The 22,967-nt window shown below is 50.1% G+C and overlaps 2 protein-coding genes across 14 annotated transcripts in view; one reads left to right on the top strand and one right to left on the bottom strand.

Moving 5' to 3' along the window:
- Positions 1-11,587, top strand: part of SLC25A26 (solute carrier family 25 member 26) — a 148,716-nt gene extending 137,129 nt beyond the window's left edge. For 6 of the 13 annotated variants that reach the window (XM_055557200.1, XM_055557194.1, XM_055557193.1 and 3 more), the window contains 2 exons: positions 9,306-9,640; positions 10,628-11,587. In XM_055557200.1, coding sequence (XP_055413175.1) covers positions 9,306-9,640; positions 10,628-10,726 — 434 coding nt within the window. In that variant the 3' untranslated portion in view covers positions 10,727-11,587. Of the gene's footprint in view, positions 1-3,940; positions 4,006-4,978; positions 5,053-9,305; positions 9,698-10,627 lie in introns of those variants that run through there. The other 7 variants (XM_055557203.1, XM_055557198.1, XM_055557196.1 and 4 more) reach the window with 3 other exon arrangements.
- LRIG1 (leucine rich repeats and immunoglobulin like domains 1) overlaps positions 10,250-22,967 on the bottom strand; it is a 115,344-nt gene continuing 102,626 nt past the window's right edge. The window contains exons 13-20 of the mRNA XM_055557190.1: positions 21,743-21,906; positions 16,814-17,134; positions 15,220-15,501; positions 14,271-14,690; positions 13,711-13,836; positions 13,029-13,178; positions 12,253-12,495; positions 10,250-12,172 (exon numbers count right to left, since the gene is read on the bottom strand). Coding sequence (XP_055413165.1) covers positions 11,913-12,172; positions 12,253-12,495; positions 13,029-13,178; positions 13,711-13,836; positions 14,271-14,690; positions 15,220-15,501; positions 16,814-17,134; positions 21,743-21,906 — 1,966 coding nt within the window. The 3' untranslated portion in view covers positions 10,250-11,912. The remainder of the gene's footprint in view (positions 12,173-12,252; positions 12,496-13,028; positions 13,179-13,710; positions 13,837-14,270; positions 14,691-15,219; positions 15,502-16,813; positions 17,135-21,742; positions 21,907-22,967) is intronic.

Raw genomic sequence — 22,967 nt, 5'->3', positions numbered from 1 at the left:
GGTGGGCAGTCTTGCTTCCTGCATCACCAGTACCCACTGTCTGGGTCAGTGGGGAAACTGGGACCGGGACAGCCAATGGATTCGCCCAGAGCTGCAGACCTCTGTTCTGCCCGCAGCTGAGGAAGGAGACTTCGGGGCCTTGCTAGGCACCAGTTTCCTTACCTGTGACATAGAAGCACCTGTCCCTCCATGAAGAGGTTGTTGCTGGGATAGGTGATAGTGTGTGGTGATGTTTAGTCGCTAAGTCATGTCTGACTCTTTTGTGACCCCATAGACTGTAGCCTGCCAGGCTCCTCTGTGCATGGGATTCTCCAGGCAAGAACACTAGAGCGGGTAGCCATGCCCTCCTCCAGGGGATCCTCCCGGCCTAGGGATAGAACACGCACCTGCTGCATTGGCAGGCAGATTCTTCACCACTCAGCTACCTGGGAAGCCCCTGCATGGCGTGTTAGTGTTTGGTAATCTGTAGAACTACATTTAAGGAATTACTATTTCAGTAAAAACAGCTAACACCCAGGAAACGAAAAGATGTCATCATCATAGTAGTTCTTAATTGCATAGAGGGAAGAAAGCACAGTAATAAATTTAGTATACCTAATCATTGCCTCTACTAGGGTATAGATTTAAAAGCTCCTCCAAGACAATTACCTTATTTTTTCAGCTGACGTCTGTTAGGAATTTGCCCAAGGTCTGCAGAAAATTGTTAGTAGATGTACATGTCTTTAACAGAAGACAAAATTAAATAGGTTTCTTGTTTACATTCCTTGTTTTGAAATTTTAGTTGATACAAATATTGACCCTGAGGAACAAGGTTACTGTTTAAAAACCTTTCTAAAAGATTAGCATAATTGGAAAATACTTCACATTGTGGAAAAGTGATATTCTGTAAGAATTTGCTGCAAGATTGTGTACTACACGGTATAGAGACGTGAGTCACGACTTGTCACGTTGGGCAGCCCATAAGATCTGGCATGCTCATCCGCTGCAGTTCCAGATGTTTTTGCCTTACATGGCCATAAAGGCAATGATAAAACTTGCCCTTAAACCAGAAATCTTATTTCTCATTCCTGTGTGCTTTTCCAAGTTTAAGCTGATTAAATTATCATAGACAAAGCACTCTCTGGTCATTCTTGGAGCTGTTTGGTGCCCGTGCTTGCTTTATGAACCACTTGGCACAAATATCCAAAAATGTCCCTTGAGATTGGAGGTGTTGATGGCTTGTCATGCTCAGAAATTCCCTTGGCCTTTGGTCAGGGGTTAAATTGGGGGGGAAATGAACTTTGGAACTGTTGCCAGCTTCCTCACTTCAAGTTAACTCCTCAACATAAAACCATTCAGTCTGCATAATTATGACATCTGCTGTAGTGACATTTGCTATCCTCATGTTCTTTGATTCATTTCCCGTAATGAACGCTTACACGCTCTGGGAGAAGGAAGGAAAGCCATGACCCGAAATTCTGTAACAGGGTGAAGGATTATCTGGGTAACAACTGACAGGGCCCAGGACAGTCTAAAGAAACGGAAACACGTTTGTTGCCGTTGTTGTTGCCGAAGCCCCGGTTGTTGGGGGCTCCCCGCGGGAGCAGCCCTCCCAACCCCAGCTAGTGCGCGGCAGCCCCCGGCCGCTGTGCCCGCCCCACGCCCCAGCAGATGTGGGAGGGGACAGCTCCAGACGTACTGGAGGCAGGTGGCCCCTTTGGATGGGAGAGAACCCTGAGGACACGTGAGATGTTGTTTCGCTGTAAAAATCTAATTTCCCCTGAATCTGGTTCTTGGAAGCAGTTAGCCTAACATTAAGTACAAACGTATCTCTAGTGGAACACATAGAAAATTGTTTTACATGTGATTTGAACACTAAAGTAGCCTGCAGTTGCTATACCAAATAATTATTTCCTGTCTAATACGTTAGCGTGTTCCTTGTATTTATTACCAGAGGTTTACAGTTCCCTTAAGTAAAATGTAGAAAATAACTGCATTTTAACTGAAAATACAGCCCCGCTGCTCCCTCCCCATTATGACTGGTTATTCTATTACATGATCTTCACAAGTCCTTCTTACAGCCTCATAAAAAAAACACTGTGAGGTCTGTGAATTAAAGCAGTCTTTGATATTTGAAGACATTTAAATTGACATTAATAACTTTAATAAAATAAAGTTTCCTTCATGGTAGTAAAATTAGGACCTATTTCAGCATATGTGTTTTTGTCTCACTTTTCTTCATATTACTTTCAGGAAACAAATCACTGGGAGAATATTGGCAGGCACCTACAGTAAAGGAATGGTGAACTTCGCTAATGGCCAAAATAAGTTCAATTTACAGTATCCAAATTTAGTAGAAGACAAATACTTTTCAATATGGGTGATTTGTGAGAGCTTGAGTGGTCAGATGGGGGACTGATGATGTCCTTGTCAATTTTTAAGCCTTTTTTTAGTTGGTTTAGGTCAGTTTGAAACGTTTTCAAACAGAAAAATGGTTATGCACTTAGGAATTTAAACAACTGGACAAATTTGTGTTTGTCTTATTCCTATATCAAAGTCACTGTGTAATGAAACAGTACTGCTTTTGGAGCCAAGATACATGTGACTTTGAGTATCGAAGGCAGAGTAAATGGTTAAGTGGTTTAAAAAAAACAGTAGCGTTTGAGGATTGAGTCCACAAAATTTAAAAAATACTTGCAGTTTAGCAGGTCTCTGAATTTCAGGCACCTTTTGAATTGGGAGGAAAACGTTTCACATTCATAATTCAGAGGTGGCTAAAGTAAAAGGCAGCCTAGTATATATACATGGTTCTGGTTTTACTCTTTAGCCCTAAGATTTGTGCCCTTCTGGGTATATCTTTCAAGAAGTCAGCAGCATAATAAATAACATAATGTTACCAAATGGAGGAGGTTCGGTTTAATGATCTTATTTCAGCAACATATTTAGAAAGATATTTGGCAGAGATCAAATGACCTCCTTGTCCACACAACCCAGAACTTAGAGAGAGAGGCTGCTATTTCTGGAGCATCCTTCACACACGTGTTATGTTTGCTCTTAGAAAACTGTCCAACCTCACTGTGGGTCATGGAAGCTGAATCTTTAGAAAACCCTTTTGGGCTTACTGTTTCAGTCTTTTTTGGGACTTTGGGGGTCTGCAATCTCTCTCTCTATCATATTGATTAAAATATTGATACCATGTACCATGATTTCTGTTCAAAAAAAGTCTTCCAGTTCCTCTGTCTATAAATACAGACCCTTTTAAAATATGTGGATTTTTTTAAAGATTCAGTTGGCAGTCACGGAATTTAAATAAAGAGGACAGAGCCATAAGGAAGAGCTTGGGCTTGAATCAGGACTGACTCTAACAAGAAACGAGTTTAGAAATCTTGTTACTCTAGCTGTTGTGTTGACCAGAAGTCTGGAAATACAGAAAAAAAGTACTCTCCTAACCGTTAAAAACCCAGCCATGTATACCAAAAGTCCCCACAGCAACACACGTTTCCCTTTGCCAGTTTTGCCTTAGAACAGAAACCACAGCAGCCTTTTGGAGTCAGATTAGGGAAGATAGGCCCGTGGAAGGCACGGACCCCTGAGACCCGGGGGAGCAGCAGTGCCTCTCAGACGGGATGGGGTCTGACCCCAGATTCCCCGGTGCACACAGAGGTTTGCGAGCTGCTTCCCAAGAGAGCAAGATGCATTGCGGGGCCTGTTTTTAAACTTGAGCATATAAAACGTTGTCCCGTCACCTCTCTGATGTGCAGTGAGACACCACGGCCACGCGGCAGAGCGTGTGGGTACAGATTTTGCACGTGTGCTTCCTATTCTGGAATCAGTCAAGTGGATGTAATGATACAGAAGTACTTTTGGCAGAGTTACGAGGAATTCTAGAATAAGAATTATAAAATGCCATGTAACGTGGTGAACAATGCCGCGCTTGTGTGGCGTGTTTTTATGTGCACAGGTGGCTTTGCAGCTGCAGTCACCACGCCTCTGGACGTGGCCAAAACGAGAATCATGTTGGCAAAGGTAAGTGGTAAAATAATGTATCGGAGACACAACAGATGCTTGTCTCCATTAGGGCCAGGGCTTATAGGATATACAGTGAACAAAGGTGGCAATACCTGTGAGTTAACAGCCTTACGCTGCCTGTTGAATCACGAATGGAACTGCCTTTGGACAAAGCACTATCCACAGGAATCGCTGTCTTTTTGACATCACTGTCCTCCGTGTTTTGTGAACAGGTAGATCTGGTAGGGCCTCTGGCTGGTAATACTGTTTTCAGAAACTCCCTGTTTTTACTGGTGACAGTCCTAAGGCTCAGAGAGTTGGCCTGCTTCACGCCAGGCAGCAAGTGTGAGGCTCTGAACTTATATCATGCTTATTAAGCTTTCACCAGATGAATTAGGACAGTTTTCAGAACTGTTAACAAATGCCATGAAGAAAAATTATCTTCAAAAAAACTGCATCAAGACTTCAGAGAAGTCCATGGAACATAGCTGAACCAAAACGATGACTGAAGGGTCATGCCCTGTGGAAAAGTGGAAGAAGTAAAGACATAATCGCAGTATGAAGCTTCATAGGGCACAGCCAGTTTTAAGCTGAACGTAGTGTTCTTTATTAAATGTGTGCATTAGCCACTTAGAGAAGTTTCATAATACCATTATCCTGATTACTCCCCATCCTTCTCAGATCAATTATACCGCTTCCCACTGGTTTCCTGGTTAGTAGTTGTATGTGAATTGTCTGGGGAAGCTCTGCTCGTCGGTTGATGGTGAGAGAACTCACCTGGAAAAGCTGCTTCGGGTGGGATTTGGGCCAGATCAGTGCTTGCTGGCGGCTTTGGATGTGAGGGCTTCTAGTCCAGTGAGAGCCAGGGAGCTGACTCCCAGGGACTCCCCAGTCTGCCTGAAACTGTCCTAGGGGAGGGTGTCGGGGAGCCAGCTGTAAGTGGGTTGGGGAATTTTGTGAGATGATGTCTTCACTTTGTCTTTCCTTGCAGGCTGGTTCCAGCACCGCGAGTGGGAACATCCTCTCTGCCCTGCACGCGGTTTGGCAGACACAGGGGCTGTCGGGGTAAGGCCTCCTCCTCTAGCCCAGCGCCGGGCACACCCACCCTTCTTCCTTCCGCTCGTCCTGATCGTAGGAGACGTCATGTTTGATGTTGCGTGTGTGAGGTGCTGTTACACAGTCAAGCTGACGCGGTGTTGCGGCCGGTGGGTCCCATCTCAGTGGCGGGTGATGTCCATGTGTGTGGCCCCTGCCGGGTTCTGGGCTGCAGCAGTGAGAAAGCCAGCGTCCGCTTGTGTAAGGTAGGACCCGAGTGACGAAGGTAGCGTTGTTAAAAGAAAGCATTTGTGGTTTGGGACACTTTTACCTATTATTAGTTATCACCTTCAACATAGCACAGTGCGTGACACCTCCCTTGAAGCCCACTGCTTTGTCAGCCAAGTGCTTCATACTCTAGTGTGGTGTCCCGCAAAGCTCTCTTTAAAATGCTATTTCAGTATTGCTTTTACAACATGCAAACCTGTCCAAGCGCTTCCCCGGTGGCTCAGCAGTAAAGAATCTGCCTGCAGTGCGGGAGACACAGGCTTGATCCTTGAGTTAGGAAGAGCCTCTGGAGAAGGAAGTGGCTACTCTCTCCAGTATTCTTGCCTGGGAAATCCCATGCACAGAGGAGCCTGGCAGGCTACAGTCCATGGGACAGAACCAAGCGACTAAGCACCAAAGCTGTCTACAGGTTGGGATCTATACAGATGGGTGATATCATGGTTCTGTCTGGAATCATCTCCAGGGATTTTCCTGAGAGCCCAGCCTCCGTTCAGGGAAGGCTGAAGGGAGCCTGGTCACAAGGCTGGTATGAGACAGCCAAGCCCCAGTAGTGCCACCTCCTCGTCGCACAGCTGTGTCCATCGCTTATGTGGCTAGTTTTGTGTCCATTTGGCAGGTTTTGTTGCAGCTGGTTGAGTCTGGAGAGCCTGGGGCAGGTCAGCCAGGCCCAGGCGAGGGGCTTCTGCAGGAGCGTCCTCTGTTCACAGCAGCTGGCAGTGTGGCCTTAGGGACTGTGCCTCCTCGCGGTGGGTGCTGTGCGCCTGAAGGACACGGGGTGCGGAGGCGAGGCCGGGCCACCCGAGGAGTGGGCGAGCCCAGGAGGGCAGGGGCATAGCTCGTCTGTCCTGAGTCAGTGACTCCCGGCTAATCGATGGTGAGGACGTAGCAATCTAGTTGCTCATAGTTGAGACATGTCTATTTTGATGTTAGTTTTTCCTGAAGAAAGAAATGGTGTGTGTGTGGGGGAACAGCTATGAAATAGCCCAGAAAAGATTCTTTGGGCTTCAGATAGTGACTGGGCCACATAGAGGTGTTGCATGCAGTAGCTTTTTTAGGTCATCATGTCAGACTGCTGAATTTTACTCATTTGTTTTGATATCATTCTTAAGAGTCTCTGGCAACTGTTGGTCTCTGCCCTAGACCGTAGCCCTGTGGAGTCTGAGCGGGGCTGTAGCCTGCCTGCCGTTTTAAGGAAGGTGCTGATGTGTGTGGGGGAGGCCTTGTTGGCAGGACCGTGGCACCAGAAACTCGCGGAGGAGGGGTTTCCCTGAGATGATCAAAACCTAACCTTCCCTGTCCTGGCAGTGGTGTCACTGGCTGCTCCCTCACGGGACCACGCCAGGATCTCAGGCAGAGAGACAAGGTGTCATCCTCATGCAGAGGGCCTGTCCCTGCCGTCAGCCCTGTGAAGGGATCTCATCTTCCAGAAGCTTCTTGAGTCTTGGGCTTCCATTGGTATGCCCAGTGCGATCCTTGGCAGGGTGTTCATTAGCTTCTCATTAATGTGATAGGAGAAATAATTTGACAAGGGAACTGTAACTAAAGGCAAAGAAGCAAAGGCCCTGCCAATGTGGGCAGCTGTTCTGAGCAGTGGGCCTGGGCTTCTGCTGCTTCCTCTGTCCTCTGCGCAGAGTCCTCGGGGCTCCTGGTGGTCCTGGAATATGCCTGCCAGCTTTGCAGAGGGTTCCAGTTACCTTGCAGGTACAGCCTTGCGCCTCGTGTACACGTACACAACCCCCACACCGCCCAAGCCCAGCTCAGGGCTGGTGCTGAGCTCCCGGCATCCGTTAGAGCGGTGACGCGCTTGGGTCACTCCAGGGAGGGCGGGGGAAACCATGTTCTGTCACAGACTTGGGAGATGTGCCTGCGGGCAACTTGGTTTCTCAAATGAAAATACCACGCGCTTATCCAGCACAGCGGGCCGGAGGCAGATGGGAAGCCTGTTTATGCGGCGCTGCTCCGCACTCCAGCTCATCGCCTGGCCTTGGTGTTTCTCTTCCGCACCTTCCCGTGCTCACCGCCGCTGCCGAGCCCCTCGCGTGGCGCCCGCTGTGTAGTCTCTCCCGCAGCGTCCCTCCAGCGAGGCTCCGCTCTGCTCCTGCCCCCGTGTCTGGGTCTGGTTGGGGTGCTCTCTGGACAAATGACTCTACGTTAAGGCTGTAATGATGTTAACAGACTCAGTTGTCATCTAGTGAAGCAGTAAACTGCTTCCGTCTGCCCCTAGCATGGAGCAGCTGAGCTCATTAGCAGCGGGAGCAGAATGAGACGCTGGCTGTGGAAACAAGTCAGGGAGGGAGGCTCCTGTGGCAAATGCGGTTTCTACAGCTCAGCCCCTGTGCCCTCCCGGCCAGCGCATCTCTTTGTGGGGTGGGGGCTGGGGGATGAAGTGTTCTCCAGGTCGGAAGGACCTAGGGGCCTCAACGCAGAAATTCAGGGATACCTCATATAGAAACAGTTTGCCCAGTGCTGGGCTGAACAGCTTTTTCCTTACAAATGTGTTTTCATCTTCTGTAGAATTATCATGTGGACAAGAAAAAGAGGTTCTCATTTGGGGTATCATTGTAGTTGATGAGTTAAATTCTCAGCTAACTAAACCACTGACCCCCAGAACTCCTCTCGAGTCTCTTTTCCTCAGAAGTGCTGAGGGCTGTGTGGTGGGGTTGTCTGAGGAGCGGGGAGCTGGCCTCTCCTGGCAGTTGACAGGGGGCAGCTGGGCAGCCATGGATTAGGCTGCCCTTGTGAGGCCTCCTCCCTGTCCAGGTTTGGGTGAGTCTCCCTTTAGCTGAGCGTGGAGGTTTCCCAGACTGTCAAGGCTATCCCAGGCTCCTGTTGGCATAATGTATGTATTTTCAGCTTTCCTCCCTAGATCTGACCCAAATTATTTTTAGTAGTAAATTCATTAGTTCTGACTGTGTAATTTTGTTTTCTGCGTATACAAGTAATACTGTTGGTAAAAAGGTTCAATTATTACAGACACTAGGCGAGGAAAGTCTCCTCAGGAAGTTGAGGACATGTCAGCCGTGTTTGTTCAACAGGCAGTCATATTACACTGCTCTGGGACTTCTTTTAGAACCCATTTTGTCTGTCTTCCATGTGAGTCCTGTGGACGACCTTATTTTTCAGTTGCAGAATCTCCCAGGTTTGTCTCCTGTACCAGAATCTGTAATCCGAGAGTGGGTTCTTTGCAGGTTTTGTTTCATCAGTGAAACCACGATGACCATCTTTGAACAAATAACTGTGCGTTGCTCTGGGAGTGTATTAAACAATGATTGCCCAATTTACAACCCCAGTAACACTGTTCTTTTACTTTGCATTTCTTTGCTTATTCCAAAGTTGCAACTTTGATGGTGACTGGCCTTCCCTAGGGCCTGGGGACAAAACCTATAATGAGGTGCTGTTCCCCTCCCAGCTGGAACAACCCGTCTGTCTTGCCCTTCATTAGAGGAGAAAGAAAACGGGATCCATGGAGATTGGATTCCCCAAGTGGCATCACATTTGTGGGGATTTAAGGACAAAATGGGACCAAGTGAGTCACCGGGAGGAGCAGGGGATAATCACTGGAAATCTCCCGAAACACCCAGGCCCACTTCAGGTTTAAGGTGTTGGGGGCTCCAGTGTTCTCCAGGAGCCAGCTCATTGACAGCTTTATTAAAAAGTCCATTTCATCGTCTCTCAAAGACAGAAATGGTGTGAAAGTTAACAGAACTCTTGTGGGGATCGAGTTAGTTTGGACTAACTGCTGGACTTAGCAGTGGGTGCTCACAAGTAAGCTCTGTTTGGTATTCGGCCACTTTAGCCCACAAACAGCTGGGCTCCAGCTTCAGCAAGTCTACTTGGGAGCGTAAGTGCCATTCTGAAAGGAAAACACACATATCTAAAGTGCTATGTGGGGTTTAATGAGCGTGGTGTGTTACGTTGAGCAAGCTGTGGGTGTTGGAATTCCACCTTTTTTACACACACAATTTTTAAAAATCTTTCCTCTTGCCTCCCACCAGATTATTTGCAGGTATCTTCCCTCGCATGGCAGCCATCAGTCTGGGAGGTTTCATCTTTCTTGGTGTTTACGACCAAACTCGCAGCTTTCTGTTGGAACTTGGCAGAGAGAGCCCCTGAATCAGAGATGGCCCCTGCCTTCAAGAAAGGATCCTGCTGTGAGAAGAGTTTCCCTTCCAGTGAGCAGCTGTCCAGCCATCTGAACAGCGAGACACAGTGCAGAGTCCAGTCCCGCTCGGGTTACAACATGGAGGACACGTCTTCCGTGCTGCAGGCTGGCTGGGGTGACGTCATTGGCTCGTTTGCCAGAGTTGAGAGAGAAATGATGTCCACAGCGGTACTTTGAACATTATTTTTCTCAGAACCCCTTAATAAATAAGCATGGTAATGCTGAGTCCAGGCCCTTTCAGAGCCTTCATTTGATCTGTATCTGATCTTTCATTTCCTGCCACCTGATGGTAGAGTCAGCCAAGGCAGGGCTGGTTACAATTTTAAAAGAACGGCTAGAAGGAGACTTATGGAAAAGGCTGGGGATGTGGGTGGGTTTTTCCCCTGGGTTAATTCCAATTGCATGAGCTTACAGCTTTGTGTAAAAAGAATGAACTACAGGAGCACGGCAAGCATCCTTGCTGGGTGACCAAGCTGCTGGTCTTCACGACCATCAGATTTCACCTATGAAAACACACTTGTATTCTTTTACAGAGAGGTGGCCAGCTGCACCTGGGGTGTCTGGTCTCGGCTCAGTGACTAGGTGCGCCGCCACCGACCTCTCGCACTATCTCAGACTCAAAGCAAGGGCCGGGGCTGGCTTTGGAAACAGGGTGGTTTCATCCTTCCTAATCAGTAAGGTTCCCTGTTAGGCATTTTAAGCTCTACACTGGAAATCAAAGATAGGAAGTGAGACGGTCACCATTCTGGAGCTTGACTAATAAGCTCCAGGTGTTAGAAAAATTCAGAGAGAAATCTTAGGAATCTAGTGCTGGCATGTCTTCCCTGGAGCAACAGTATATAGTTGCTTTGACTAAAATTTTTTTCCTTTTCAAGAAGAAGTAAAAGGGTAATTAATTAAGGCAGGATGACTCCCTTACAAAGGCAGTCTCTGGAATTAAACATGATGAAGCACGGCCGGTTAACAACGTAGGTAGAAAACAACCCACCACACACTTAACATGTTATAAATGAACCTTTATTAAAGACACTTCAATGCCATTTGTTAGACACTTCAATATTTTACGTGTTTTTCAATGTACATTGTACCAAAATTTCTATAAATAAATAACTTTGTACATAAAAGTAATACTTCCTCTTTCACATTGCCTCTCAGAAGCAGCAAATTCACATATTTTGTGGAAGTAACAATCAGTTAACTGTTGAGAACAGAATTCTAGATGTGCTTACCTTCTGGAACAGTGGTGACACCTGACAGTGAGATTTAACATAGGTAAGTAGCCATTCCATCAGTACGTCCCCCTCAGCTTTTTGGCTAAAGGAACTTGGCTTTCTGAGATTTTTAAGGACCTTGTTTCAATGTAATTTTTCCTGAAATACACATTGGCACTCACAAGATGGTTAGCAACAGGTCTCAAAAAAAGTGCAAAAATACCCAAAACCCAGGACGAGGGGCTGATCTCTGAGAGTCCAAGCCCAGGGCCATCTGGGCGAGGAAGGACATGGCCAGGCCTGCTCTGGATTCTCAGTAGAGACATATGAGCCCTGAAAAGAGAGGACTCGGGTTTTTTTCTCCCCTAAGGCCAATGTAATATTAATTATATCGGCAGAACTACAACAACATCACTATTGAAAAATCCACAGGTACCAACACCATCAGCAGCCTCTATCTTATTAAAAAGCCTCAAATGACCATTGAATGATACTGACAAGACCACATCTGCCTTTCTCACAGAAGGAAGAAAGGCCTCCTAATTGTTGGAACCAATTGCTTGTAGTGGATTAACAACCTATAGTCCACCTCTTAGAGAAAGAACTGAAACCTACGAGAACACCTTCACCGTGAAGGAATGTGACGTCTGCCCCTCCAAGCTCTACGGGGAGGTCCCCGCAACGCTGTCCACACACAAGCAACCATGACAGGAAGTTGCTTCCACTGCAGACACAGCCTCTGGTGGTAAAGCATCCCAGGGTCTGTACCAAGCCAGAGCACCTCCTTTCCACCCACCACCAAAACCTCCTGTGAACAAATGTGGTTTGTAGCTTCAAGGAACTCCATCCATGCATTAAGGCACCAGAACTATCCCCCCCCCTCCAAAATTAAACAGCAACCAGGTATGAAAAATAATATTGTCAACATCGTACGATTTTTGTTTCTGTTAACCATGCACTAAAGATTAAAATAGCCTCTGTAAAAGATATATATAATATATATGGCATCTCTGAGAACTCTTATGTACAAGGGTACCAAATACTCCTCTACCTTTTGTACACGCTAGCCTCTTGCATTTCTGTGCTTCCAATGCAAGTCCTTTCAGACTCTTGCCGCTCCACGTGGAGGTGAGAACTATGTACAAATCAGTGATGCCCGAAGCCAGGCTCCCTCGTGGCCTCACCCACCTCTCTTCTGCAGACGCCATGAGAGCCGAGGTAGACAAAGCCTAGCTTTTCGGTGCAAACAGCAGTGGTGTGCTCCGTCTCCCGGGGGACTGTCCTGTCAGGGGGCTGGACTCGGAACCAGAGTCACAGGCTTGGGGGATGTGTCCGTTGGAAAGAAGCAAGTGCTGACCTTCACCAGGCACGTCAGGGGAGTCCGAGGCAGCGTCTGCGAGCTCAGGCTTGCCTGCAGTTAACACAGATGAAGGCTGGAGGTCTAAGGAGTCCGGCTCACACAGCCGTGCTCGAGTCCAAGAGGATGCCCCTAGGAGGGGAGAAAGGAGAGGCCATGTCAGCCCGGCCACACCCCCACTGAAGGGTGACCCTCGGGAGATAGACCATTACCTTTGCCATCGAGAGGCGCCGCGGGCCTCTTCAGGGCGGCCCGCGTTCTGTCGTGGTTACTGGGGTAGAGGGGCCCCCTGCTCGGATGCAGTGCAGAGTGCGGGTGCTCGCTCGGGCTGGGCTCCTGGCTGCTTGGGGCTCCCGGCTGTCCGCTGTCCCCGGGCTGACGGCGGCAGGCTGGCTCCTGGGCGGAAGCGTGCGCCTCAGTGCTGCAGTCAGTGCGCCCCAGTGGGCCGCCGCGCTCTGTGGATGAGACGGAGAACCGTCACTGGACTACTCGGTGAGGCCCGAGCCCCGCGCTCGTCACCTCCGTAGACACCTCCCCGCCCAAGTCCGTTCACAGAAAAAGGACTGTGGCCAACACCCAGCTATTTGTGAAGAACAGAGGTCTTCCACGCTGAAATGCTTCAGATTAATTTCTTAATCACAGTGTGAACTGATACACTCTGATCCCAGGGGAAGATCCAGTGTGCATGACGTGTTGTGCAGGGTCAGACATCTAGTGTCAGAGTGGCCCTGGTGAAAGGGCACCTCAATCTGTCACTTAAAAATCTAAACTCATGCTTAACACACCGTAGTATTACTTTAAGAGACCTCCTATTCTGGAATTTAAAAAGAAGCAGGCCACACTTCCTGTTTGTAGAATGACTGCCAAATTCTGAGAAAGTTTGACATCAATTATTTGTCTCCCCCCACAACTTTCATGTAGCGAGTAGGTCAACTCAAATTTTGATTTCAAGAGCTAAATACTTTTTCCTGAGGAAAACTTCTCATACCCATTGTCTTCTGGGGACCGGGTGGGCCATCAGCCTTCTCCACCACTTTCCAGGGCTCCTTGGTGAACCCGACGCAGAACTTGGGCTGCCTGCAGATAACACCGTGAGCTTCCACCTCGGGAAAGAGGCCTGCGTCTCTTGGACAAACACCTGCAACAGATTCCCATCCAGTTAGACTCCCTTCCTCTGAGGTGGGCTTAGCGCTTCAGACGATGCTGTGTGAAAAGAACGGGCAAGGCAACCAGCGCAGGGACACTATTCAAGAGGTTCCCAGGGGTTTGTTCCTGGGCTGAGGCCCCCTTTTCTAACGCTGCCTTCACACCAGGGCAGGCCTTGGGTGCCATGACGGTAAGCAGTTCTTGGTGTGGATAAACTCACTCCAAACCACTGCTCTGTCTTCCCCCGTTTCTGTGGGCACTTTCTACTCTGAGAGACCGAAGAGCAGACCTGGGCAGTCTCCCTGCTCCAGGGATGGGAGTGGGGTGTGTCTCTGAAGCGGTCTTGTCCTCTGCTGCTCTTACTGCAGGCAGTCCTACCTTATCCGGATTAGGAGACGGTACACCCAACAGAGACCTTGTGGAGCTTGCACAGGTTAAGTCCCCAAAGACCCACCAGCAGACTTGAGTCACCCAAGCTTCCAGGTCCCTGTGCTTAAGAGGATGCGCCCGGGCTGAGGCCCTACCGTTGCTCTCCAGATGCCCGTTGGCCTGGTGGCCACCTTCCGTCCTGACCATAGTCTCCTGTCGGTCCGAAAGCGTCCCCTGAGAAGACAGGTAGCTCGGAACGTCTGGGGGCACGATGGTTTCATCTGCAAGGAGACAAGGTGGTCACCCACCAGGGGTCCTGATCCTTTGTGGTGACGACACAAGCAGACTTGGGCACCGGGCAGCCTCTGTAAAGCTGTGCAGAGACACCGCGTGGCATCTGTGCCCTGGAGAAGCCCTCCTAGCACCTGCTTAGCCTGACTTTACCCAGCTATTGGGAGAGATGTCAGTCTCCCTTCTCATCACCATGCCCCAAGAGAAAAATGGCCCGGTGAAATCCCTGCAGCCCCAACCCACCACACAGCAGCAAAGCCTGATGGCTCAGAAAACTGCACAGTTCGTAATGGACTTGCATTAAGAGTATTCCCATTAAAATGGGCTATTCTCAAAAGAGAAAATGGTGTCATTCTCTGGCCTCCTTTCCAAACATCCTGGCTGTTCTCCTCCCCTGCAAGTCCCCTTGGCCACGGCGGCTCACCTGTGTTCGTGACGCTGTACTCCTCGCTCTTCTTCCTGGTCTGGTAGATGATGCACACCCAGACGAGGGAGGTGAGCACGATGCTGCACACCACGGCGATGGTGAAGATGCCCACAGTGGTGCCATCTTTCCTGCAGCCCGGGGTGGGCAGGACGCTCAGCTGGCTGTGCGCGCGCTCGGTGCCCAGGGCGTTGGACATCTCGCAGGTGTAGCGGCCCGCGTCTTCCAGCACCACGTTCTGAATGACCAGCAGCTGGTTGCCGGGGGTGAAGTGGTGGCGTTCGGTGAGGCTCAGGGGCCGGTCCCCCTTGAGCCAGGTGATGCGGGGTGGAGGGCTGCCGGCTGCCTTGCACTGCAGCGCCACCGTTTCTCCCACGGACACCACGCGGTCCTCCAGCGGCACCGCCAGGGACGGGGTCTCTGCAAGAAAGTGGGGGTGTCACCGTTTCTCTGGGCCTCGGCTGTTCTAGGTCTGTCTCCTGGAACAAGGACAATCCAACGTGTCATGCAGTGCCATCTGGGAGCTTTTACCAGGGTGTCTAGGTTTTCTACCAGAGGGACTAGCCGTGCTGTCTGGGGATGAACTGACCTCAAGCCACAGAACCCCCATGGTTCTCACAACGCCCGGTGACAGGCCCACGTCTGTCCCTCTTGACCCACCCTGCCTGCCTGAGGAGAGGGCAGTTCTTCAGAGGGTCTTAAACCTAAGCCCTGTGGAGACTCTTAATTCGATGGCTTTTTTCTTAAGAGCGGGAACCACTTGTTTTGCTTAAAGTAAAAACTGCCTCTTGCACTCCCCTACCCCAGGCTTCATAGGACAGTCTCAGAACCCTGCCCCTGGGTCCTATTGATGTGTAAGAAAATCACACACACACACACACACACACTCTCAGCGTACCTGGGTCCTATTGATGTGTAAGAAAATCACACACACACACAGCGTACCAACCTAGGACAGTCAGGGTGGCATTGGCCGACACGGAGCCAGCCGAGTTCTGGGCAGTACAGCTGTAGACCCCCATGTCGTCTGTCTTCACGTCCGTGATGAAGAACACGTCGTCGTCCGGCATGACGTGCATGCGGCGCTCGCGAGCGGCGGGGAAGTCTGTGCCTCCGTCCTTCTGCCAGGCGATCTGGGGGTTGGGGTGGCCGGTGGCAGCACATTCGAGGCGGGCCGTGGTGCCGGTCCGGATGGCGATGTCGTGGGGCATTTTGGTGAAGGAAGGGAACACTGCGGGGCAGACAGAGTCGTCTGTGGAACGCTGGGTGCAGAGGCCAGGAGCGGCTTCTGTCGGACCGACTCCCCGACTCCCGAGTGTCAGCTCGCCACTCACCGCCCTTTGTGCAGCGTCCGCCTAGGACTGCCCACCCCCGCCCCCACAAGAACCAGGAGCAGGGCTTTCTGAGCGCCGCCGACCGCTCCCACTGCACGGGCAGCAGTTAGCACCTCCTCTCATCGCACACACGGGGTTGGCTTGAACCCCTTCAATGGAAGGCTCCCCTGAAACATGTCCTACTGTCTGTCCTGTGGTGACCAGTCTGTATAGGGATACCCCATAAGTGCCAGGGCCTGATGCCTGCCTGCCTGGTTTGGTCACCCTGAGGAAGCCTGAAAAACAAGGACATCTGCTCCTGCCAGGCGCTGTAGCAGGGAACGTGACATGCCTTCACCCTGGAGAAGGCAAGAGGATGGCTCTTTCGTCTTGAAGAAAACCCATTCAGGAACTTTGGTGCTGGAACCATTTAACTGTAGATTTAATAAATCAAGAGAATCTTGCTATGTTGCAGGGCAGGGTGCTATTAACTGCTCAAGCTATCTACCTCTCTTTCTACCCTAAACTCACTACAAGAAACAGCAGCCCTGAAGACTGACATCTTGACAGGCTCTAGAGCTGGCTGCCGAGTAAAAAAATCCTTGTCAGACAGACACCCGCAAGACCGTTCTGCTCCCGGCTCACTGGCCTATGGCTCACTGGCCTGGCCCCACCCGGGCTGGCCACCAGCCCCAATGCTGGGCCATCTCCTTGGAGGGCAGCGGCTTCCCCAGGATTGGGGTGCACTTGGAATCTGGCTGCCAGGCATCTTGGGCTGAGGAGGATAATAAGTGGGGGGGGTGGAATACAACATTTGGCCCTACCTACAATGTACTTTAATGAAAGTGAAGTGAAAGTTTCTCAGCCGTGTCTGACTTTTCGTGACCCCATGGACTGTACAGTCCATGGAATTCTCCAGGCCAGAATACTGGGAGTGGGTAGCCTTTCCCTTCTCCAGGGGATCTTCCCGACCCAGGGATTGAACCCAGGTCTTGTGCATTGCAGGCGGACTCTATAAGGGAAGCCTACTTTATGTAATAACTGTGTTAAAAAAAAAATCACTCCAAAAGACTCCACTAAGAATAAACCCTACAATCTGCTACTCCTGAGCCCAAGCCAGGCCACAGCGTGTGACAGAATGACGCCTCCCATCCTGGTCATTTCTAGATGGCAGAGCAGCCCCGAGCATGGCTCTGCAGGAGCCGGACCCCCAGGAGGAAGGCGGCGTACCGTGCACGGTGAGCTTGGCCTTGTGCGAGTAGGAGGAGCCGAAGTGGTTGGTGATCACGCACTGGTAGCGGCCCTCGTGCGCGAAGGTGAGGCGGCGCAGGTGCAGGACGGTGGTATACTCCATCACCTCCCCGTCCTGCGCGCGCACGTGGGCAAAGTTCTCCATGTCGGCGTTGGCCAGCGCCTCGTTGTCCTTCTTCCAGGCGAACGTCATCGGGGAGCTGCTGCTGCTGGCGGCCGAGCAGGTGAAGCGGACGTCCTTGCCCACCACGGCTGTGATGGTCTCTGGCTGGGTGATGATCTGGGGCTTTGGCAAGTCATCTGGGGTGAGAAGAGCCGGCTGTAAGGCACTGGGACCCCTTCAGGACATGGGGACCAGCTGCGGTTCTCACAAACAAGAAAGTCAGACCTCAGTGGCTCCTTGAGCACCCTCAGCTCTACCAGACTGTCAGGGACGTGCACTGTGGTGATCCAGTAACAGCTCCATGAACAGTGATCCCTCCGTGATCACACCCCTTGATTACAGGCACATCCACCAGTGCTCAGTTATCAAACAGCCCTCAACTTCCCTAAGGCTACAGCTTTACTCACTCGTGGTCAGAGAAAACTCAAAGAGCACCATGAACCACTGTGAATGCAGAGCGCCCCCACCCCTCAAACTTTACTCCAAAGGGAGTAGGGTATGAAGTACCTCCAGAACATCACTTACTTCCCTCGTAGCTCAGTTGGTAAAGAATCTGCCTGCAATGCCAGAGACCCGGGTTTTGATCCCTGGGTCAGGAGATCCCCTGGAGAAAGGGATGGCTGCCCACTCCAGTATTCTTGCCTGGAGAATCCCATGGATAAAGGAGCCTGGCGGGCTACAGTCCATGAGGTCGCAAGAGTTGTACACGACTTAGAGACTAAACCGCCACCACCAGAACACCAGAATAATGGCTTGTGAAAATGTGCACCTCTATTAAAGCAGTGAGACCATTAGCAAAAATGATCACCATCAGCTTTTTTGGAATCTTAGGAAATAACTGGTAACAACCCATGGAGTGTTGCTTCAAGAAAACACTTGAAGAAAAGTGACCTTTCTGGCATAACTTACCTGAGGTCCACTCCTCTCTCCCCAGCTCTATGGCAACATTAGGCTACAAGCCTAGTAACTGTGAGGCGAGCAGGATGGGCTGCGCTCGCCCACAGAAGCTGCATTTACTTGGCCTGGTACAGTCTGCTCAGCAAGGGGAGCCCCGGCCCCGGGGCATGTGGTAAAAATAACCAGCAGTCAGTGCTGAGGCAGGAGTATTAGCTGGAACCATTAAGAGGGGTGGCCAGGAGATTGCAAAGGAAGTCAGGTGAGTGAAATGTCACCCGTGGGCTCTGTAGAGGCTCGGAACATCTCTGAGGACCTAGAAGGCTGCCTGCATGTGCAGGACTAGGCATGTGCCCAGGAAGGACCTGAGAGAGTGCAGATTTCTTCCCTGTGACCCGCATCGAAGATCAAACAGGAAGTGATAGCACATCCCCAACACATACATGTTCATAGACCGTGAAGACTGAAGACGGCAGTACTCCCGAAATTAATCTAGAGGCTCAATGCAATCCCTGTTTCAAAATCCCAGCTGTCTCTACTGCCTAAATTGACAAGATTATGGGGACATCGGAGGGAGCCGTAATAGTGAAAAGCAACAAGACCAAAATCGGAGGACTATGTACAAGCTAATAAAATTGTGAAACTCTCAAAGGAAAATGCAGGCGTAAATCTTTGTGACCTTGTCTGTGGTAACAGCTTCTTAGATAATGACATCAAAATACAAACGACAAAAGAAAAAATTACACAATCAAAATTTAAAAACCTAACTAGCCCACAGAATGGTAGAAAATACTGGCGTATCTTATTAATCCTGCTGAGGATTTAGTATCCATAATATATAACGAACTCTTATAACTCAACACTGAAAAGACAAATGACCAATTAAAACATGGGCAGAAGATGTGAGTAGCCAGTTTTCCAAAGCAGACATACATATAGGTCCGATGATACGCATATGCAAACAAGCTCAACCTCATTAGGGGAATGCAAATGAAAACACCAGGGTGATTCCACTTTGACTAGTAAAACTGAAAAGGCAGTGACAAGTGCTGGACAGGGGAGCCTGGCGTGCTGCAGTCTGTGGGGTCACAAAGACTGGGACACAGCTTTGTGACTGAACAGCAAATGTTGAGAAAGGGAAACGAGACTCCTCATGCGTTGCTTGGGGGCGTGTGAAGTGGTGCAGCCACTTCGGGAAGCAGTTTGGCAGCTCCCGTATGACCCAGCAGTTCCATTCCTGGTATAAACCCAAGAGATTTTACATAAAAACTTGTACATGAATTTTCACAGCAGCATTATTTATAGTAAACAAAAAGTAGAAAGCAACCTGATGAATGGCTAAATAAATGGATAGCCATGCACTAGAATATTTGTTCAGCCACTTAAAAAATAATGAAGGACCGATACATGGTGGGACGGAACGGGGGGAGGAAGACAAAAAAAACTACACTAAGTGAAAAAGGCTAGTCACAAAAGACTATATATAGGATTCCAGTTACACAAAACATGCAGAAGAGGTAATCCTAGAGACCTGATGCACAGCGTGGTGGCGAATGTGTTTGGGCTTTCTTTATGGGTCATGAAAATGTGAAATTGGTAGTGAGGCTTACATGACTATTCCATATTTTAAACACCATTGACTTGTACGTTATTTAGAGGGGTAAAATTTATATGTAAATTATACTTCTCTTTTAAAAAATAGCTTTAGTGAAATACAACTTTCTTACAATACCATCCGCCTGTTTGAAGTGGACAATTGATGGTTTCGGTGTGTTCACAGGTACATGCAACCCGCATCACAGTCCGTTTTAAGAACATTTTCATCAGCTCAGAAAGAAACTTTGCATCTTTTAGCTATCATCCCTTCTCCCTCCAGCCCTCCCCAGCCCTAGGAAACCAACTGATCTACTTTCTACCTCTAGAGGGTTTCCTAGTCTGGAGATTTCACATGAATGGAATCATATACCGTCTTTTGTGATTGACTTGTTTCACTCAGATTGCTTTTCATGACATAATAATCCTAATTGTATGCTTATACCACATTTTATTTATCCACATAGGCATGTGGGTTTCCACTTTTTGGCTAGTATGAATAATAGTGCTATGAACATTCATGTACAAGCTTTGCTATGGACATACATTTTGTTTCTCTTTGGAACTTACCCAGGAGTGGAATTGGTGGTTCATATAGTATCCGTGTTGAAGTGTTTGACAAGCTGTTTTTCCAAACAGCTACACCATACTGCATTCCCACCGGACACGTAGGCGGCTTTGGGGTTCTCCCCATTCTCACCAACCCTTGTTGGTGTCTGACTTGGATTCTAGCTCCCAGTGGGTGTGAAGTGATTACATTTCCATTGTATTAAAAAGGAGTGGGAGATTCCCACAGAGCTTGAAATTTTGATCTTCTGCCAAGTGTTTCCATGATTCCCACTGGTACTTGACGACTGTCTGAGTGGGAGCCTGAGCGGAAACGTGATGGTGGTTCTCAGAAATGGGTCCCGAGCGCTGCGGCCCAGGACCCACCTGCCAGGGCCACAGGCCAAGACTGGGCACAGCATGTCCCAGGACCCACCTGCCAGGGCCACAGGCCAAGACTGGGCACAGCATGTCCCAGGTCCTGCCTCGGCTCGTAGTCACCAGGAAAGACGATGCCCCATAGCGGGCCAGAGGAGGAAGGGGGCAGAAAGTGCAATTTCAGGGAGCTCTACGGGAACAGAACAGTCAGGGACCAGGAACCTGAGAACCGTGGAGGTCGTGGCTCTTGTGTCCTAGAGAATGGGAGCCAAGCATGTGGTCCCCGTGAGAAGCACTGACAGTAAGGATGGCTGGTTCGGGGGCTGCTGCCACACTGCTGGACTGGGTCAGGAGGAAGGCAGGAAGCCTGCTGTCAGAGTGGTGGAGGTGGTGGCGGGTGGGTGTGTGGAAGGCGGGCACCTCCATCTTGACATCCCCAGGCACACTGCTTACTGCTGTGCCCAAAACTAAGAGAGAGAAGTGCACCACGGGGGTCCCCAGACCCTACCTTTGGGAGCTCCTTCCCCGGAACGTCATCCCCAAGGTTCCGGGCAGACCAGGGGGACAAGAGGCAGCAGGACGCACACCTGCCCAGCACTTCGCTCCTAGAGCAGAAACCAGCAACGACTCGAAGTTCACCTCTTGCTGTGACTACATCTTCCTGACCACAAGGCTGCATATCCCTGCGTGGTGCCTGTGTGCACATGCGTGTGAGCACACATGCGTGCGTGTGTGTCCAGGTGCTCACCATTTCCTGTGCTCTCTGCAACCAAACCTCGATCCCGACCACCCCTCGTCAAAAAGATGGCAGGACCAACATGCCATCAGAAGGAAAAAAAAGCTACAAGTGCGATTCCAGTGCTTTGGAGACGCAGCAGGAGTGCAAGTCAACACGAAGGAATTATTTTTACTGCAGCAACTGTTCTCCTGAGACTCGTTCTTCCCGTATTTAACCTTTCATTCTTGGGGTTGGAAAGAAACACACAGGAAAACCCCAGCCTCGTACACCAAGTAAATTTGCAGCTAAGCCTGGGCACCAGCACCGTCCTGAAACAACACAGCCACCTTCCTGTAACTGATTATCCGCCGTGTAACTGAACCAGCTCCTGCTCGCCCCTGATTAAATGCATGCACTCCGACAACCACATAATGAGGCGATGGCCCCGTAAATATGACGTGTGGTTTCGGTGGGAAATGAACTGTATCCTGCAGCTGACAGGTCACCGCGGGCTGGGCCGACTCTCATCACAGCAGTCCCTCCCGTAATGAAGTTTCGCCCGGCCTCCGTGCCCTTGGTGAAAAAGAAAAACACCAAATTGCAAAGACTGTCTTACCGCACACAAAACTCTCCGGTGGCACGGAGAAGATGCTCTGGCCCTTCAGCGCCTCTGGGTGGGCACAGGTGGCCGTTACGAAGCTCTGCAGCGTCCTGCCCAGCAGCCAGGGGGGCAGCCACTTGAGCTGGCAGTCACACAGGAAGCTGTCACTGCTGATGTGGCTGAAAGCGAGACGATGAGACGAAAGGGTCATGTGAGGTGCGACTGCACAGAAGGGACACCCCCTCACCTGTGCCTGGAATGACCCTCCCCTCCAGCCAGCTCTGGCTGCGCATGTCGGCAAGCTCGAGTGGGAGATGCTTTCTCTCACGGTTCCTCTCCAGCGACCTAGAGCTGTGCGTACGTCTACATGGAGACTGTGAGCAACAGCAGCTTCTCGCTCAGTGGTTTAGATTCCGTGTCATGAACAAGCCACGGTGACGCTGACCCTGCTGGTCTAAGGCCCACACTTCAGGTAGCCGCCATCTAGACGTCACATGTGTTCTATCTGCGACAGCCACCGTGCTCAGGGGACCCCAGGGATGCGGTCTCCTGGCCTCTGACCATCCAGATGGGAACAGCATGGCCTGTGCGTGTGAAGTCACTCAGTTGTGTCCCACTCTTTGTGACCCCATGGAGAGTAGCCCGCCAGGCTCCTCTGTCTGTGGGGTTCTCCAGGCAAGAATACTGAGTGGGTTGCCATGCTCTTTCCCACCCTCATATAGGACAGACTTGGAGCTTCCAAGCTCAATCCAAGAGTGAGATCTAAATTCTGAAACAAGTCTCAAGAAGGGCTCTTTTCCTGTATGACTGCTGTGTTTTTATCTGGCGGAGCTGCAGGTTTTGTTGCATCCAAATATCAGCCTCACCAGCGCGCTCCCCTCTTGTCTGTATATTTATCTCCACACCAGCGCTGCTCAGGAGGCCGGCAGGAATCGGCTCTGCTCCCTAAATAGTGCTTGTGAGTTAATTGCCACTGCCCAGGGAGCATGGGAACGCACAGGCTGGGTTTTGTGAGGCTCCAACCAAAACAGAGAATATTTTCTTTTTCATTTCTCAGCAACTAAGGATAAGCTTTTTCAACAGAAATCGGAATCGCCATCTCAGCGGACATTCCTTCCTGAGGAGTCACTAGAAGATAAGTCAGCCGAGGAGCAGACCTGCCCTGTTCCTGGAAGACCTCGGGCTGTGAGCTCAAGACTGGAGGTCAGCCTGCCACGAGAGTGGAGACGGAGGCTTACTA

The sequence above is a fragment of the Bubalus kerabau genome, chromosome 20, assembly GCF_029407905.1.
Source record: "Bubalus kerabau isolate K-KA32 ecotype Philippines breed swamp buffalo chromosome 20, PCC_UOA_SB_1v2, whole genome shotgun sequence".
NCBI lineage: Eukaryota > Metazoa > Chordata > Mammalia > Artiodactyla > Bovidae > Bubalus > Bubalus kerabau.
The sequence above is the reverse complement of the archived record's forward strand: the minus strand, read 5'-3'. Positions and strand labels throughout refer to the sequence as shown.